At 43.4% G+C, this 18,382-nt stretch overlaps 1 protein-coding gene across 1 annotated transcript in view; it reads left to right on the plus strand.

The window, feature by feature from the left end:
- The window catches only part of mcf2l2 (MCF.2 cell line derived transforming sequence-like 2), a gene marked incomplete at its 3' end in the record, with an annotated part of 78,419 nt that extends 63,815 nt beyond the window's left edge, over positions 1 to 14,604 (plus strand). Inside the window, exons 26-33 of the mRNA XM_079245126.1 lie at positions 729 to 759; positions 935 to 1,020; positions 5,584 to 5,667; positions 7,256 to 7,348; positions 7,743 to 7,811; positions 8,136 to 8,237; positions 9,652 to 9,761; positions 14,485 to 14,604. Coding sequence (XP_079101252.1) covers positions 729 to 759; positions 935 to 1,020; positions 5,584 to 5,667; positions 7,256 to 7,348; positions 7,743 to 7,811; positions 8,136 to 8,237; positions 9,652 to 9,761; positions 14,485 to 14,604 — 695 coding nt within the window. The remainder of the gene's footprint in view (positions 1 to 728; positions 760 to 934; positions 1,021 to 5,583; positions 5,668 to 7,255; positions 7,349 to 7,742; positions 7,812 to 8,135; positions 8,238 to 9,651; positions 9,762 to 14,484) is intronic.
- Between the last annotated feature and the right edge of the window lie 3,778 nt (positions 14,605 to 18,382).

Below are 18,382 nucleotides of genomic sequence, written 5' to 3' on the forward strand. Positions count from 1 at the left end.
TAATCATTACCAGCAGCTAACAGCTTGTTCAGCCTGGGGAGTGCATGGCTGCATTTACCTTGTTGAGCAGCTGGTGAACCACTGGCTGCTGCAGCGTGATGCTGGGCCCTGTCCATCTGTCCGGCAGCACCAGCTGGTAGATCAGGGGATCTAACTTCTTATTTCTTTCATTCCCAACAGTGAAGGGTACATATCCATCCTGCATCGTGTTCTTTCTGCTTAAAATGCTAAGTTATTTTGTAAATCTGTTCTTTTTCGTACTTTGGGTGGTGATAACACATTATTTTGACCCTGCAGATGGCATGGAGCCTTTAAATGTTAGTTCCAGCTCTGACCTCTGTAGTCTGAATAAAGCAGAAAACAGTCCATTTGGTCTCGTGTCAATAAAACGTGTCCTCAACCTCCCAGCCAGTGGAAATGAATGAAAAATGAGCCTTGATTTCTGCTCGGATATTTTTAAATAGCAACTTTTGTAGCAATATTTTTCCTTGTGATATTATTTAGATTTACATGCAGACGTGTTTTACATGAGGAACTAATGTTTGCACACACCCTGCTGTAAAAAGCATTTATCCAGCTGGTTTTCTGGAAGGTTGCTGTTGTTGCTTTTACCTAATCAGACCCAAGAACAGCAAGCAGATTAGAAACACTTCATTTAAAGACATTTTCATCAGCTGCAGATCTATTTTGATTAAAAGTCAAATAAAAAGTCTCTTTTGGTTTTACAGAAGCCAGCCAGCTCATCAGGGCGCCTATAAGGTGAGACACTGGCATATTACACAAAATACTAAAATTCCTGTCAGTTTTTATCATTTTATAATCAGGAAAAGGGAAGAATGAGAACAAAGATGGTTAAAACATGAAGCTGACTGATGTCCAGCTTGAACCACTCTTGTGTTCCTTCAGTGACTGAAACGTCCTCCTTCATCTGCAGGAATGTAAACAAGATGGCACTGAGACAGTCTGATTCTTCCAGCCCAGAGTCCGGTTTCAGGAGGACCATTTCCGGCCAGAAGAGAGGTAAACAAAGCTCTTCAACCTGAGCCGTTAAAGGCCGAGTGAAACAACAGAAACGTGGACTCTGTCTTCTTCTACAGTGTTTACCTCCCATTCAGTCAGTTACTCTGCAACTTGTTTCCATACAGTGATTACACTTCACCATCCTCGCCTTACATCATCTGGTGATCAAACAGGGCTCTCCTAACATGATGCACAGGAAGACGTTGCTGCCAGCAGCCTGAGATATTGGTTTCTTTGTAACTGAATCATATAGAAGTCCTGCAACACACAGCCATGTGAAGGAGAAAGTAGACTCTCCTGCAGCTCTAATGAGGAGGATAAGCAGCAGTCAGGTTTGTGAGCTCCTGTCTGTTTGCAGCTCTGCAGCATTCATGCCATGGAGGAAAGACATCAGATCTTAGAGAAGCATCTGTTGCTGCCCATCAGTCTGAGGGGGACGGACTGATAGGGATATTTTATCCCCATATTTCCCATCCGCCTTCGCCGATGTTCATTACGGGCCGATGATTTCTTGAGTTAATATTTGGAGCTGAAAGTTTTTCTCCTTCAATTTACATCATAGAAATGACACAATCATAACAAACTATTTTAGTTTCATTAAAAAAAGAAATACACTTATTGAACTTAAACAAATTTTACCAAACAGCAAAGAGGCAGAAAGGTGAAGTAGAAGTTATGTTGCATCCAGCAGCATTTAACGACTTCATCTTTGTTCAACTTTATTTAACATACAAACATACAAATAAAACTGAGTCCATAAATAACATACACATTGTTATTAAATAATAAATTAAAAACATGATAGGATTGCAGAAGAACAAAGAAGAAGAAGCATGGCATAATACAGCTATACTATACTTCACTCGAGTCCTTTAATGCTGAAGTTTTAGTTCTTTTAACTTACATAATTACTTGTTGTCCAAATGACTTTCCTAAAGTAAATAAAGTACAAACAACAAACATCTTAAAAGTAATTGTGCATGATATGTGCATTTTCCCAGTTTCCATGCTCTTTATGCCACACACCCTCCAGCCTCTTCGTAGGAGGAGCAGCTGATGATGGAGGAAACAGTTTTCCTCCCATCAGGCTGGACCGACTCCTGTATGTGATGATCCAACTGTGGCGTAAACTGCAGCTTCTCATCAGTCTGGTCTGAAGTCGCTCCGTGTGTGTGTGTGTGTGTGTGGGGGGGGGGGGGGGGGGGGGCTGCTTGCTGAACAAACAACCCTGCAGGTCACTGGGAAGATGATGTATGATTACATCTAAAGAATCTGCATCTTGAAGGGGTTCAGTGAAATATCAAAATGACTGTTTATGTGACAGCGAAGTAAACAGGTTTTATTTCTCACCACCTCTAGCTGTAAACACCTGTTAGTGGCCGTGTTGGGATCTCTGAGGCGTGCAGGCTGAACTGTGGTTGTGGTGAAGTTGTGCTGAGCAGAAGCTGCATGAGGAGCAATGCTGCCTGGATGCTAGCTGTGTCTGCCTGATGATGGTTAGCTTCAGCTAAATTCTGCAGTCCCCATCGCAGGTCACTCCTCTTCACACGTCGGAGCAGAGAAGCAGGCTGTTTATTACAAACTATAAAATGATCCAAGTCTGAACTTTATAGGACCGTCTGACCCTCCTGAAGAGGCTCATTATTACGTTTCCTCAGACGCATGAGGTCATGTGACTTTATATATATTTCTTTCTGCTGTATCTTTTTCCTGTTGTCTCTGCATAGTAACAACAAACTGAAGTCCTTCACCACCCACAGGGTGAAGGACTGTAAAACAATCAGGAGAGATCTCGGTGCATGAAGGCTGATATGTGGCCCTTACCTTCCGACTGGATCAGGAATCACCATTAATACTGAAGCTACGTGAGCATGAAGCTGGATATTAACCGTGCAGCGAAATGCCAACCTGGACATTTGTGTTCTCAGGTCAATGATAAGAAGCCCTGAGGAATGTTGTCAGCATAAACCAGAATGTGTGGAGGCATGAGGAGATGTCATTGCTCCTTACATGGATGTTGTGCACGTGTGTGCCGTGGAACATGTTAAAAACATTTCTTACATCAAAGTGTTCACATGGCCTTCACATGATAGAAAGAACATGTAAAGAGAAATGCAGAGAAATGGTCTGAGATCTGGTCTGGAATCTGGTCTGGATCTGGTCCTAAATCTGGTCTGGAATCTGGTCTGGACTGTGGTCTGGATTATGGTCTGGATTATGGTATGGATTGTGGTCTGGATTATGGTCTGGATTATGGTCTGGAATCTGGTCTGGATTATGGTCTGGATTATCATCTGGACTCTGGTCTGGAATCTGGTCTGGATTCTGGTCTGGATTATGGTCTGGATTATCATCTGGACTCTGGTCTGGAATCTGGTCTGGACTCTGGTCTAGATTGTGGTCTAGAATCTGGTCTGGATTCTGGTCTGGATTATGGTCTGGACTCTGGTCTGGACTCTGGTCTGGATTCTGGTCTAGAATCTAGTCTGGATTATCGTCTGGACTCTGGTCTGGAATCTGGTCTGGAATCTGGTCTGGATTCTGGTCTGGATTATGGTCTGGATTATCATCTGGACTCTGGTCTGGAATCTGGTCTGGACTCTGGTCTAGATTGTGGTCTAGAATCTGGTCTGGATTCTGGTCTGGATTATGGTCTGGACTCTGGTCTGGACTCTGGTCTGGATTCTGGTCTAGAATCTAGTCTGGATTCTGGTCTGGATTATCGTCTGGACTCTGGTCTGGAATCTGGTCTGGATTCTGGTCTGGATTATGGTCTAGACTCTGGTCTAGATTGTGGTCTAGAATCTGGTCTGGACTCTGGTCTGGATTGTGGTCTAGACTCTGGTCTAGATTGTGGTCTGGATTATGGTCTTTAAGGCAAATTCTGTTTATTTGCTCTGAACTTGGACACAGTGAGTCTGTTGGAACGCAGTCGTCTGGTGACACAGACACATAAAGCTGAGTATCGTCTGCATAACTGTGAAGATCGATGTTAAAGTTCTGCAGTTTTTGACCCAAAGGAAGGAAACAAGCTGAACAGAAGAGGTCTGAGGACCGACCCCTGAGGGACTCCACAAATCACTCGCTCAGATTCAAAGCTTCCAATGAAAACTAAACAACTCCAGCATTTTAAACAGAACCTGAACCAGTTAAGGAGCGCTCCAGATGTTCAACTCAGTTTTCCGGCTTGTGCAACAGGATTCCATGATCTGCAGCATCAAACACAGAAACCAGGACTGAAGCCTGTTCCATCCTCCACGAGACGCAAGAACTGAGTTCTTGTTCTCGAGGCTGCAAGAACAAGAAAAAATGTCTTGTTCGGCAGTCCATACATACTCCACGAGAAGCACGTCTGCAGTGGGGAGGGATCACTGCGGGGGGCGATGTCTGCTTTTATGCGCGATTAACCCGGCTGTTACCTCCGCCGAGAAGGTTGTTTTCCCCGGCGTCTTTTTGCTCAAGATAACTTAAAAGGTTACGGAGGGATTTTATAAATATTTCAAGAGTTGTTGCAAATGTAAAAATGAAGAACTGATTAAATTCTGGTGGTGATCCGGATCCCCGTTTGGATCCAGGAATGTTTTAAAGATTCTTAAACATTGTGCTTGGTGGAGGTTTCCGCTCTCCGAGTTTCTAGTTTCATAATTAACGAGCAACTTCGTCCGCGGCAGGGCGGGTCGTGCACGCGGCAGGGCGGGTCGTGCACGCGGCAGGGTCTGAGTGTTTTATTGCCACATGTAAAAATGTTCGTACTTTCTCACCACCTCGATCAGCTGTTTTATAAAAACAATCCGTTTTGCCGGCAACAGTAAAAACGCGGAAGCAGCAACTCCGCTTCATGCTTTCTCCGTGTTAACGACGCCCACCTCCAATGTTCGACCAATCACACGATACTTCTCGCAGAAAAAAGTTCTGCCAGCCCGATGTGTCAAGAACTGTCCTCAAACACGTCCGCGAGAACAAAATGACGTCATTTTCTTCTCGGAGCCTTGAGAACAAGAACAAAGTTCTCGCTTCTCGTGGAGGATGTAACAGGCTTGATACACGGCCAGAATCTGCGTTCAGCCTGGTGTCATATAAAGTGTCAGCCTCCCTGGGAGGCTGCTGGTGCTTTCACTAGGCTTCAGGAGTCTTTCTGCATGGTTTAAACAGCTTCTTATAGTCAGAGTTTGTGCTTGACTGGTCTGCAGTCCAGATCTGCTCCTGTTGGCAGGTCATGAAGAAGTCGGTCACACAACACAACTTCCTGCAACTGTCAGCGTTGTTAATTCCCAAATAATTTAACAGGAATTGTGGTGGTAAACATGGAAGATGTCATGATTTGATTGTTTTCTGCAGACAAAAGATGCCTGATATGATTTCCTTTGTTTAGCTGCAGTTTAATGGAGCTTTATGAGAACATTTTCTTGGAAGTGGGGTTTGTAGAACATGTGGAGACTGTTTCTGCTGGCGGCTTAGGGTTAATGAAACCCTGCAACATTTCCTGCAACACTCAAAGCCCAACCCTTTTCTCTTTTCCCTGCTGCTGCTGCATCTTCTGCTCCACCTTTCCTTGCGGCTCAGTCGATGCTTCAGGCAACTCTGCGGCTAATGCTAGGAAGCATTTTACCTTACAAGGGCTTTCTAACAGGAGGAGTCTTCCAGCAGGTAACACACCTCACAAGATCTCTCATCCAGTCTCTCTTATCATCACCATCATTTTAAACACCATCCTGCTCTCTTGTTGTCTCTGTCTGCTTGTCCTCATGGTTGTCGTTGGAACCATCTTCTCCACCTAGTTCCACCCATCTGACATTTCAACCAGACAGGAGCTTTAGTCGGGCGTTGGATAAGCTGGTGTACAGAAAAACTCTCTAAATGTCACCCTGCAACATTAAAACTTATCGATAGTGTTGAATATTGAACGGTGTCATTGAGAGGAGGTTGTGGCCTTAACACTTAAATCCCTGCCAGTAAATGTTGTTTGCATAATATTCTGCAGGATTAAAGTTATGGCTGACAACAACTGGGATCTGTTAAGGATCAACATTTATAACCAAGGTCCTTCTGTATGCTGTTGCGATATGACACATAAACTCACCGTCCGCTTTATCACTGTCACCTGTTTAACTTCCTGTTAACACAAGTATCTAATCAGCCAATCACATGACAGCAACATCTAGTCATGTAGACATGGTGAAGACGACTTGTTGGAGTTCAAACTGAGCATCAGAATGAGGAAGAAAGGAGATTTACATGACTTTGAACGCAGCATGGTTGTTGGTCTGAGTGTTTACTGGGATTTTCACACACAACCATCTCTAGTGTTTCCTGAGAAGGTCTGAAAAGAGAAAATATCCAGCGAGCAGCAGTTGTCTGGACCAGAATGTCTGGTTGATGTCAGAGGAGAATGGACAGACTGGTTGGAGACAACAGGAAGTCCAGTAAGCACTGGTTCCAACCAAGATCTGCAGAACATCATCTCTGAACACACAACACGTCCAGCCTGGAAGCAGATGGTCTCCAGCAGCAGAAGACCACAGCGGGTTCCCTCCTGTCAGTAAGAACAGGAAACTGAGGCTACAATTCCCACAGACTCACCAGAACTGGACAATAGAAGATGGAGAAACGTTGCTGGTCTGATGAGTCTCCAGTTCAGCTCCACATTCACATGGTAGGATCAGAATCTGCTGGAAACATCATGACAACATGGATCCATCCTGCCGTCAGGATCACCGCTTCAGGCTGCTGCTGGTGGAATGGTGGGGGGAGGTTTTCTGGTCCCACTTTGGTCCCCTTAGTACCAACATGACCTGGTTTAACCTCCACAGCCTACCTGAGTCCTGCTGCTGACCATGTCCATCCCTTTCTGAGCACAGTGTAGCACCTTCTGATGGATGCATTTGTTAATCTGTGAATCTTCACCTTGTCTTGACTTCATCGTTGACTTCATATGATGCGTCCTCGTGTGTCTTCATGCATTCTTTGGCATCCTCTTCATCACATCGTGGGTTGTATCAGTGGAAATCTTCCTCATTCTTGGTTTTTCAGCCATTTCACTGAAGTGTTGATGAGTCTTAAACCTGCTCAGAGTAAATAATAACTTCTTTTTGTCCGTTGTGACGTCTCCCTGCTTTTTATTTCTCTTCCTTCTGCTCTGCCTCTTGGCTTTTTCTCTTCCTTGCCTTTGCTTCATTTTCTCCTCACTGCCTACCTTTCCATGTCCTTCTCCATGTCTGTTCTTCTCTGGCTGAAGATCCTGCTGCTAAGGAGGCAGACATTCCCCGCCGCTTCTCTCTTACCTCCTCTCTCGCCTCCTCATCCTCCTTCGCCACACGACGCACAAAAGGTATCCAGTCATCCTAGACGCTGTGATTTCTTCCTTTTTCTACTTGTTAGTTCTTGTTCATGTTTGTTGCTGATTTGTGTATTTGCAGATAAAATTCACCCAGTCCCCTTTTAGGAAACATACAGAGTTATAAAAGACTTGGCATGTTTTCATATTCTGACAATGTTTCTCCTCTGAGGAGGAGGATTTTTGCCAGAAAAGAGCTGGACTGTGTTTCTGCAACCAGTTTTTGAGCCTCCACTAAGAGAGTTGGACTGGAACCAGTTTGGAGGCTGGACAGTTGTTCAACTGAGCAGCATCTCACACTGAGATCATCTGTCTAAAACTCTGAACTCTTAGAGTAGCAGTGATGGATGTTTCTGGATGATATGATGTCCTTTCTGTCGGTGTCCAGGTCTTTCTGCTAGCATTAAGAACAAGAGACAGGGGATAAGGAGTGATCCCACTCCATTCGGTTATGAAGGTACATGAAAGAATGATTGTTTAACTGCTTGTGTTTTTACTTTTTGGTTACATCTTATTTCTGAACGAGGTAACTTTAGTTGTTTTAGTTTTGCTTGTTTCAGGGGGTAGTTTTGTGATTTTTGGTGTTTTTTACACTGCATGGGCATTGAATGAAGGAAGTACATGATTAGATCGTTGTTGCATGCGTGTATTTTGTCGTTGTTGATTTCTGCATGAACTCTTGGAGAAAGTGCATCCAGTCTTTCAGCCCTAGGCTCAGCTTTTTTTTTATACAAGTTGTGTATCCATACACGTTTGGTGTAAAGTTTTCGATTCCCTCCAGATACTTTGCGTGGTGCATCTACAGCCCGGAAACGTGAGAGCATGACCTGCAGCTCTGCTGCTGGCGGCACCACAGCTGTCCCCAGATCCACGTCCCAGCCAGGTAACTACAGAGGACGGTGTTGTTTGTCAGCGGTTTCTGGGAGAAACTGTTTAAATATTTGTGTTGATAGAGGAATTGGACCAGGACATGAGGTTTATTGTTCTCGTCATGCTTTCAAAGCAGAGTTCCAGATACAGATCCATAGCAGCACCTGTTTCCTAGAATCACAGAAAAATGATAAAGTCAAATAATAATAAAATTCTAAAGTTAATTTTGGGTTAACAGCACTACCAAACACTAATATTACCAACACCCCAACAAACCAGAACCATTCTGACGTTGACAGAGTGGCATTCAACAGAAGCTCATAAAGCTGTCAGTCAAAGTGAAGGATGACACGTCTCATCCGTGATTGGCTGGAAATTAGGGAGGCAGTTATCATCCTTTCATCTGTTTATGTAGAAAGAGGATGGAGACGATTCTGCAGCTGTATTAACCAGAAAGCTGTACAGCGAAGTGTGATTAAAACACCCCGGATATCTGGGCCATTCAAGGTCTGGATACGCGGCGCCATGCAGCTGATCAACTCGTTTATCCAACTCAGGGTTTTCCATCTTGATCAGAGCATGTTCACATTCTGACATGGAGAAACCCTGCAGAACAACTGCTTTACCATCATCCAGGCCAAAACCAACACTGTTGCCTAGCAACAGCCAGGAAGCCACCTCTTTACGTGTAAATCTGTGACATTATGGGATGTATGTGGATGTATGTGTGACTGCGTGTGAGCGAGCTCGTAATGATGAGTGTTTTTAAATTTCTATGTACGATCTACATTGATCATCATAGGACGATCTGTGTCTATCTGAGGTTGTATTTAGTTCATTTGCAGACCTGGTAAAGACCAGATCCACCTTTATGTGTGGCTTTATCAATCTAAAAGGGATGTTTTTTCCTAACAAACAAGCCCTAGGTAACATACCTTCACACTCTTCTAAGAAGGCAACAGCAGGTAAGTCATGTGTTCAGCTCATCCTGGACCGGGCGACATGATGAGCAGGTCACGTTTGGAGAACTTCAGTGTGTAAAGATTTATAAATTCCTTCAGTTCTGAATTGTCTGGTTTATTTGTCAGGCGTTGTGATTTGGAAGTCACCTCAGAAACCCAAATGAAGCTATCTGAAATATTTTCCATTTGTTGCAGAGTGCTTCTGAAACATCGCGCAAGCAAAACAAGCAGGGATGGCTTTAGTTACCTTTCAGGAAGAGTTAGATCTTAAGTCATTATTTAAGTCATTCTTAGTGTAAAAGTCCTGGCTTGAGGTTTGATTCCTGTAAAGATTCTCATCAAGCTTTCATGAGGCTGTGTGGCTGAACTGGCAGTTCTGTCCTGAAGCACGAACACCCACCAAGCTGAGCCGTATCTAAAGAGGAATCTGTTTTAGAAGCTAATGACGTGTGTCTCTGCCCTCAGGCTGGACCCAGAAACGTCTTCCGTCCATGGACACAGAGGACTTTGAGACGATTCCCTCCAGTGCAGAGGAGTCCCCCAACTCCTCAGAGGAGGAAGGCAACAATAAAAATGTAGTAAGTTTGCTGCAGGAATGACTTACGATCACTAGATCTAGTTTGAAGTTTATGAAACATCGAACTAAACAAAAACTGAAAATGTTTTTAATCTTCGTGAAATCAAAGTGTGAGAATGTCCTGGCTCGAGAGAAAAAAATAGAACTGTACACAACTCATTCAGACCTTGTTGGCTTGGGAGTCTTCTTATTTTACAGTCAGCAGCCATCATTTTTCTATTTTTATATCATTCCCAGCATGGCCAGCTGCTCCATGTATGTTCCTCAAAATCCTGTTAGTTCGGAGGCTGAAACTGGTTGGAAACTGGTTGGAAACTGACTGGAAACGGACTGGAAACTGTTTGGAAACTGACTGGAAACTGGTTGGAAACTGGCTGGAAACGGACTGGAAACTGGCTGGAAACTGACTGGAAACTGGTTGGAAACTGACTGGAAACTGTTTGGAAACTGACTGGAAACTGACTGGAAACTGTTTGGAAACTGACTGGAAACTGTTTGGAAACTGACTGGAAACGGACTGGAAACTGGCTGGAAACGGACTGGAAACTGGTTGGAAACTGACTGGAAACTGGTTGGAAACTGGCTGGAAACTGACTGGAAACTGGTTGGAAACTGACTGGAAACTGTTTGGAAACTGACTGGAAACGGACTGGAAACTGTTTGGAAACTGACTGGAAACTGGTTGGAAACTGACTGGAAACTGTTTGGAAACTGACTGGAAACTGTTTGGAAACGGACTGGAAACTGTTTGGAAACTGACTGGAATCTGGTTGGAAACTGGCTGGAAACTGACTGGAAACTGGTTGGAAACTGGTTGGAAACTGGCTGGAAACTGACTGGAAACTGGTTGGAAACTGGTTGGAAACTGGCTGGAAACTGGCTGGAAACTGACTGGAAACTGTTTGGAAACTGACTGGAAACTGGTTGGAAACTGGTTGGAAACTGACTGAAAACTGGTTGGAAACTGACTGGAAACTGGTTGGAAACTGGCTGGAAACTGACTGGAAACTGGTTGGAAACTGGCTGGAAACTGACTGGAAACTGGTTGGAAACTGGCTGGAAACTGACTGGAAACTGGCTGGAAACTGACTGGAAACTGGTTGGAAACTGGCTGGAAACTGACTGGAAACTGGCTGGAAACTGACTGGAAACTGGTTGGAAACTGGTTGGAAACTGACTGGAAACTGGTTGGAAACTGGCTGGAAACTGACTGGAAACTGGCTGGAAACTGACTGGAAACTGGTTGGAAACTGGCTGGAAACTGGTTGGAAACTGGCTGGAAACTGGTTGGAAACTGGCTGGAAACTGACTGGAAACTGTTTGGAAACTGGTTGGAAACTGACTGGAAACTGGTTGGAAACTGGCTGGAAACTCACTGGAAACTGGTTGGAAACTGGCTGGAAACTGACTGGAAAATGGTTGGAAACTGACTGGAAACTGTTTGGAAGCTGGTTGGAAACTGACTGGAAACTGGTTGGAAACTGGTTGGAAACTGACTGAAAACTGGTTGGAAACTGACTGGAAACTGGCTGGAAACTGACTGGAAACTGTTTGGAAACTGTTTGGAAACTGGCTGGAAACTGACTGGAAACTGGTTGGAAACTGACTGGAAAATGGTTGGAAACTGACTGGAAACTGTTTGGAAGCTGGTTGGAAACTGACTGGAAACTGGTTGGAAACTGGTTGGAAACTGGCTGGAAACTGACTGAAAACTGGCTGGAAACTGACTGAAAACTGGTTGGAAACTGACTGGAAACTGGCTGGAAACTGACTGGAAACTGGTTGGAAACTGACTGGAAACTGACTGGAAACTGACTGGAAAGTGGTTGGAAACTGTTTGGAAACTGGCTGGAAACTGACTGGAAAATGGTTGGAAACTGACTGGAAACTGTTTGGAAGCTGGTTGGAAACTGACTGGAAAGTGGTTGGAAACTGTTTGGAAACTGGTTGGAAACTGACTGGAAAATGGTTGGAAACTGACTGGAAACTGTTTGGAAGCTGGTTGGAAACTGACTGGAAACTGGTTGGAAACTGGTTGGAAACTGACTGGAAACTGACTGGAAACTGGCTGGAAACTGGCTGGAAACTGACTGGAAACTGTTTGGAAACTGGTTGGAAACTGGTTGGAAACTGACTGGAAACTGGTTGGAAACTGGCTGGAAACTGTTTGGAAACTGTTTGGAAACTGACTGGAAACTGGTTGGAAACTGACTGGAAACTGACTGGAAACTGGTTGGAAACTGACTGGAAACTGGTTGGAAACTGACTGGAAACTGTTTGGAAACTGGTTGGAAACTGGCTGGAAACTGACTGGAAACTGGCTGGAAACTGACTGGAAACTGGCTGGAAACTGACTGGAAACTGTTTGGAAACTGGTTGGAAACTGACTGGAAACTGTTTGGAAACTGACTGGAAACTGGTTGGAAACTGTTTGGAAACTGACTGGAAACTGGTTGGAAACTGACTGGAAACTGGTTGGAAACTGACTGGAAACTGTTTGGAAACTGACTGGAAACTGGTTGGAAACTGACTGGAAACTGTTTGGAAACTGACTGGAAACTGACTGGAAACTGACTGGAAACTGACTGGAAACTGGCTGGAAACTGACTGGAAACTGGTTGGAAACTGACTGGAAACTGACTGGAAACTGACTGGAAAGTGGTTGGAAACTGTTTGGAAACTGGCTGGAAACTGACTGGAAACTGGCTGGAAACTGACTGGAAACTGGTTGGAAACTGGTTGGAAACTGACTGGAAACTGTTTGGAAACTGACTGGAAACTGGTTGGAAACTGACTGGAAACTGTTTGGAAACTGACTGGAAACTGACTGGAAACTGACTGGAAACTGGCTGGAAACTGGCTGGAAACTGACTGGAAACTGGCTGGAAACTGACTGGAAACTGACTGGAAACTGACTGGAAAGTGGTTGGAAACTGTTTGGAAACTGGCTGGAAACTGACTGGAAACTGGTTGGAAACTGACTGGAAACTGGTTGGAAACTGGTTGGAAACTGGCTGGAAACTGACTGGAAACTGGTTGGAAACTGACTGGAAACTGGCTGGAAACTGACTGGAAACTCGTTGGAAACTGGCTGGAAACTGACTGGAAACTGGTTGGAAACTGGTTGGAAACTGGCTGGAAACTGACTGGAAACTGGCTGGAAACTGACTGGAAACTGGTTGGAAACTGGTTGGAAACTGGCTGGAAACTGACTGGAAACTGGTTGGAAACTGACTGGAAACTGGCTGGAAACTGACTGGAAACTCGTTGGAAACTGGCTGGAAACTGACTGGAAACTGGTTGGAAACTGGTTGGAAACTGGCTGGAAACTGACTGGAAACTGGCTGGAAACTGACTGGAAACTGGTTGGAAACTGGCTGGAAACTGACTGGAAACTGGCTGGAAACTGGTTGGAAACTGACTGGAAACTGGTTGGAAACTGGTTGGAAACTGGCTGGAAACTGACTGGAAACTGGTTGGAAACTGACTGGAAACTGGTTGGAAACTGGTTGGAAACTGGCTGGAAACTGACTGGAAACTGGTTGGAAACTGACTGGAAACTGGCTGGAAACTGACTGGAAACTCGTTGGAAACTGGCTGGAAACTGACTGGAAACTGGTTGGAAACTGGTTGGAAACTGGCTGGAAACTGACTGGAAACTGGCTGGAAACTGACTGGAAACTGGTTGGAAACTGGCTGGAAACTGACTGGAAACTGGCTGGAAACTGACTGGAAACTGGTTGGAAACTGGTTGGAAACTGACTGGAAACTGGTTGGAAACTGGCTGGAAACTGACTGGAAACTGGCTGGAAACTGACTGGAAACTGGTTGGAAACTGGCTGGAAACTGGTTGGAAACTGGCTGGAAACTGGTTGGAAACTGGCTGGAAACTGACTGGAAACTGGTTGGAAACTGGTTGGAAACTGACTAGAAACTGGTTGGAAACTGGTTGGAAACTGACTGGAAACTGACTGGAAACTGGTTGGAAACTGGTTGGAAACTGGTTGGAAACTGACTGAAAACTGGTTGGACACTGGCTGGAAACTGGTTGGAAACTGACTGGAAACTGGCTGGAAACTGGTTGGAAACTGTTTGGAAACTGGCTGGAAACTGGCTTAAAAAAAGCCTGAAACTGATTAGAAACCAATGAGAAGGAAAATGGTAGTAAACTTACTGGAAAATAATTGGAAACTAACTTAAAACTGACTTGAAACTGACTGGAAACTGTCTGGAAATTTTCTTAAAAGAAGCCTTTAACTGGCTTGAAACTGATTAGAAACTAACTGGGAACTGAAACATGGAAACTAATGGGAAACTGGTTTGAAGAACAAGTGATATATTTAAAGCACTTGGAGCATCTTGAGACAGCTGCTAAACTTGAATCCTGATTTTATTCAATCTAAGTGTTGTAACTAAATCCTTGTTCAAGCGTTTTAAGCTTTTATCTTTAATGTTTGCTCACACAGTCTGCAGCATTGGACGTTGATTATTCCCACATGCATGTACACTTGTACAAAAGCATGAATGGTTGATTTTCTTTGTTTTAAAGAACCTGAATCCCAACTGTTTTTGTAACTTTCAGACTCTTAGATCGGTTTTAGTGTGATAAATGACCAGCTGGAACTCACAGCAGTTTCCCCTCATCATATGTTATCAGAGAGGAGAAGTAGCGTCCCTCCATCTGGGTAAATGCAGAAGTTTAAAGTCGTATCTGTCTGCAGGGTGACAGCAGCCGCTACAGGGTGCAGATGACCTATGCATCTTGTGAAGTAAGGGACCTCTCTTTGGGGACTGGAGACCTGGTCCAGTTTCTGGAGGAAGCAGAAAATGGAAACTGGTGAGTTGTTTTACTTTTGGACATATCTACATGGAATGTGTTGGGAATCCATTTTTCCAGTGTGTTTCCTAAACAGATGAATTCAAATCCCAGATGATCACATGGACTTTTGAGCTTTCAAACTTTTAATGGCTTCCATGTCAACTGCAGCATCCAGACCAATCAGTGCACATTGTATTAACTGTATAAATGTGCAAACCAAAACATTTCGACATGAAACTGCTGTACGAGAGGACACAAACAGACATCAGCTGCAAATACAGCGTCTTCATCCCTTTCAGCACCGTCACCGTTACCTGCAGATAATCTGGAATAGTTACAGTGTTTCAGCAAGTTTTATCTGCAGCTTTTAACGTTCCTGACTGAAACTCTGCTCACCTTTGCTTCTGGAAAGGAGAGAATAAAAATAAGTCACTTTTTCTCCTCATATTTCTCTGTACTTGTGTGGACATGAAACTAATGCTGACTGGATATTTTCATGTTTTTCCAGATACCTCCAACGACCCCAAAACTCTCTGGCTGGGGAGGAAATGAAGCCAGTAAATGTGACAATGTGTCTCAGGACAGCAAGTAAACATGGCGGACCTTTGTTGGTCATGTGACTCAAAATCAGTTTGATGGCTCTAAATGTGGATAAGAGCTTTACTTGTAGTTCTTTTTTTGTGGTGGACTACAAACATGGCTTTCAGTTGCATTTTTTATGACTCATATTTCTCAGCAAGGACTCTGGAAACTGCTGCAGCTTCATAACCAGTTATATCTAGAACTGCTATGCAGAAGAGATGCCTGCACAGATGCAGATTCTGCAACTTTATAGAGGATGTACCGAATGTTTTTAACCTTTCTCTGATCTGGACAGTCCTTTAAGCGAAATAAGATGCCTTTTCCTGCTGCTTCTCTGCAGCAGAAGTCTTTCAGATCAGAGTCTTTGGCCTTGTTTAATTTGTTTAGGAGTAAAAACTAAAAGATGCTTCAGATTAGATCTGTATATGTTTAGGTCTACATGCTGAACAATCTGTGGTTAGTTATGACTGCATGATTCCTGCAGGTTAACAGCCTCGGCTGCATCTCATCTTTTAAAGCTGAAAACAGACATCTCAAAGTAACAGAAGTTTCCACAGGCTTTATTTCTGACTTACATCCTCGGTCATATCTCCAGAAAGTATTCAAACCTGTTTCTTTTTTGCACATTTAATTGTTTTAAGTTAAATTCACTTCAGTGTGAGAGTAAAAAAGCTGCCTGTAGCCACCAACATGCAACATGCTGCCATCCTTTCAGCATAACGTCCTGCAACCTGCCACGGTGCAGCAGAAACAACTTGATTAGCTTTGAACTGAATTTTGTGATAAAACATTTCCTGTGTGCTGCAGGCAGGGATAACCATCACACCAACGTACTGTACGTCTCCATCACCAGGTTTATTTTACTGGTGGTCATGTCGTTAAAGCTTGTTTTGATTTTCCTTAAAACTTTCTTTCCAGGAGTTTGAAGAATAGACCCGTCTGCATGCATTATTTAACTTTTAACATCCTGAATTATCAGGTTGAGATTGTTGGAAATTATTTCAATTTTATTTATCTATTTTAAATGAAAAATCTACTTCTAGTGTATCCTGTGGCTCACCCAGTAGCCACTGGGATGAGCTCCAGCCTCACTGCAAGGCATCTGTAGGTCGGAGATGAGTCGATGCGTTATGTCTCCTGCAGTCTGTGACATCGTTTCATTTTCCAGATTTTTCTCAACTTTTAAGTTCTTTTGGTCTTTTTTTTGGCTGAACTGACAAATAATAACCAAGTTGTTTGTGTTCGACAGCTGTTTTTGAGTTTTTTGCTTATTAATAGCTGGCAGCATTTCCACGTCTGCACAGCTAGTTGCTAAAATTGTCTGCACACCAGACAGAATATTATCCTGTCTGTTTGCAGAAAAAACAGCTTCCTGTTGCATCCAGATGATCATATCCGACGACTGATAAGCTAAACCATCCAGTCTGCACTAAACTACATTCACACCAACAGAAGATGTTAATTCAATGCTGAAAACCTTTTTGGGATTACTGAGGTATTATTCTGTTATAAATCTGTTGTGGAAAGTTAATCTGCATTATTTAACCGTCTCATTTGGCACATACTGACTGAAATGTTTAATATTTATGTTTTAAAGTCAGATTTTTGTCCATTTATAATCAAATAATGTGCAAAAGGAAAATACTCATGAGAAAAATGTTGTTTGTATTATTATTGATACATTCACAATGAAATGCACATTTAGAAAGAAATGAATAATTTCTGATTTAAGTCAGACCCTCAGACCAAACCTTGATTTGTCTTCTTTTAGTTCGCTGAAGCAGTCACATGATCACATGTTTAGAATATCAGTTAGTATGAAAGAACTTCATTAACCTCAAGATCAGTTTTACTTCAGACTGCTGTATTTTTGGGCCATTTTCGCCGTCTCAGATTATCACAGAATTTCATCACTCAGAGAGCAGCGCTGTTTGTAAATAACTTCAGGATATTAGACTTTTTTAATTTAAAGTTTGCTTTTAAGATACTTCAAATGGAAAGAAGAAACAAAAACTTATCAAAATCTGAACCTAAAACTCAGACCTACCATGGATGGATGGATGGATGAATGGATAGATGGATGGATGGATGGAAGTACGGACAGATGGATGGATGTACCGACAGAGGCATAGATGGATGGTTGGGTGGGTGATGGATGGAGGGATGGATGGATCGTGGGAGAGAGGGCTGGCAAGATGGATGGATGGATGGCGGTAGGGGAGGGTTGGATGTATATACCAACAGAACAATGGATGGGCGGATGGATGGATGTACTGACAGAAGGCTAGATGGATGGATGGACGGACGGATGTATGTATGTATATATGTACTGATGGACAGATGGATGGATGGATGGATAGATGTACCGACAGAGGGATGGATGAATGGACGGACGGATAGATGGATGGATGGATGGAGGGATGTATGTACGGATGTATGTATGGATGGACGGATAGATGGATGGATGGAGGGATGTATGTACGGATGTATGTATGGACGGACGGATAGATGGATGGATGAATGGACGGACGGATAGATGAATGGATGGAGGGATGTATGTACGGATGTATGTATGGACGGACGGATAGATGGATGGATGAATGGACGGACGGATAGATGAATGGATGGAGGGATGTATGTACGGATGTATGTATGGATGGACGGATAGATGAATGGATGGAGGGATGTATGTACGGATGTATGTATGGATGGACGGATAGATGGATGGATGGAGGGATGTATGTACGGATGTATGTATGGACGGACGGATAGATGGATGGATGAATGGACGGACGGATAGATGAATGGATGGAGGGATGTATGTACGGATGTATGTATGGACAGACGGATAGATGGATGGATGAATGGACGGACGGATAGATGGATGGATGGAGGGATGTATGAATGGATGGATGAACTGGTGGGTTGGGAGGAGGAAGTAGATGGAGAATGAATGGACTGATACTTGCTAGAAGGCTGGATGAAGATGGTTATTATGACACTGTATTTACACTCATTAGACATAACTCAAATATAGATATATTCAGATTATAAATAAACTCCTGAACATGATGTATATTTGTGGAGTGTAAAATAAAATGTATATTTGTAATGAGAATATTTCTGTTGTTCTGCTGCAGTTTAATGGCTATTTAACTACATTATGGAATGTATCTGATTTGTATTCTGTCACCATGATGTACATAATGCTTGGTTGT

This window comes from Telmatherina bonti, assembly GCF_933228915.1.
Source record: "Telmatherina bonti genome assembly, chromosome: 8".
Lineage (NCBI taxonomy): Eukaryota > Metazoa > Chordata > Actinopteri > Atheriniformes > Telmatherinidae > Telmatherina > Telmatherina bonti.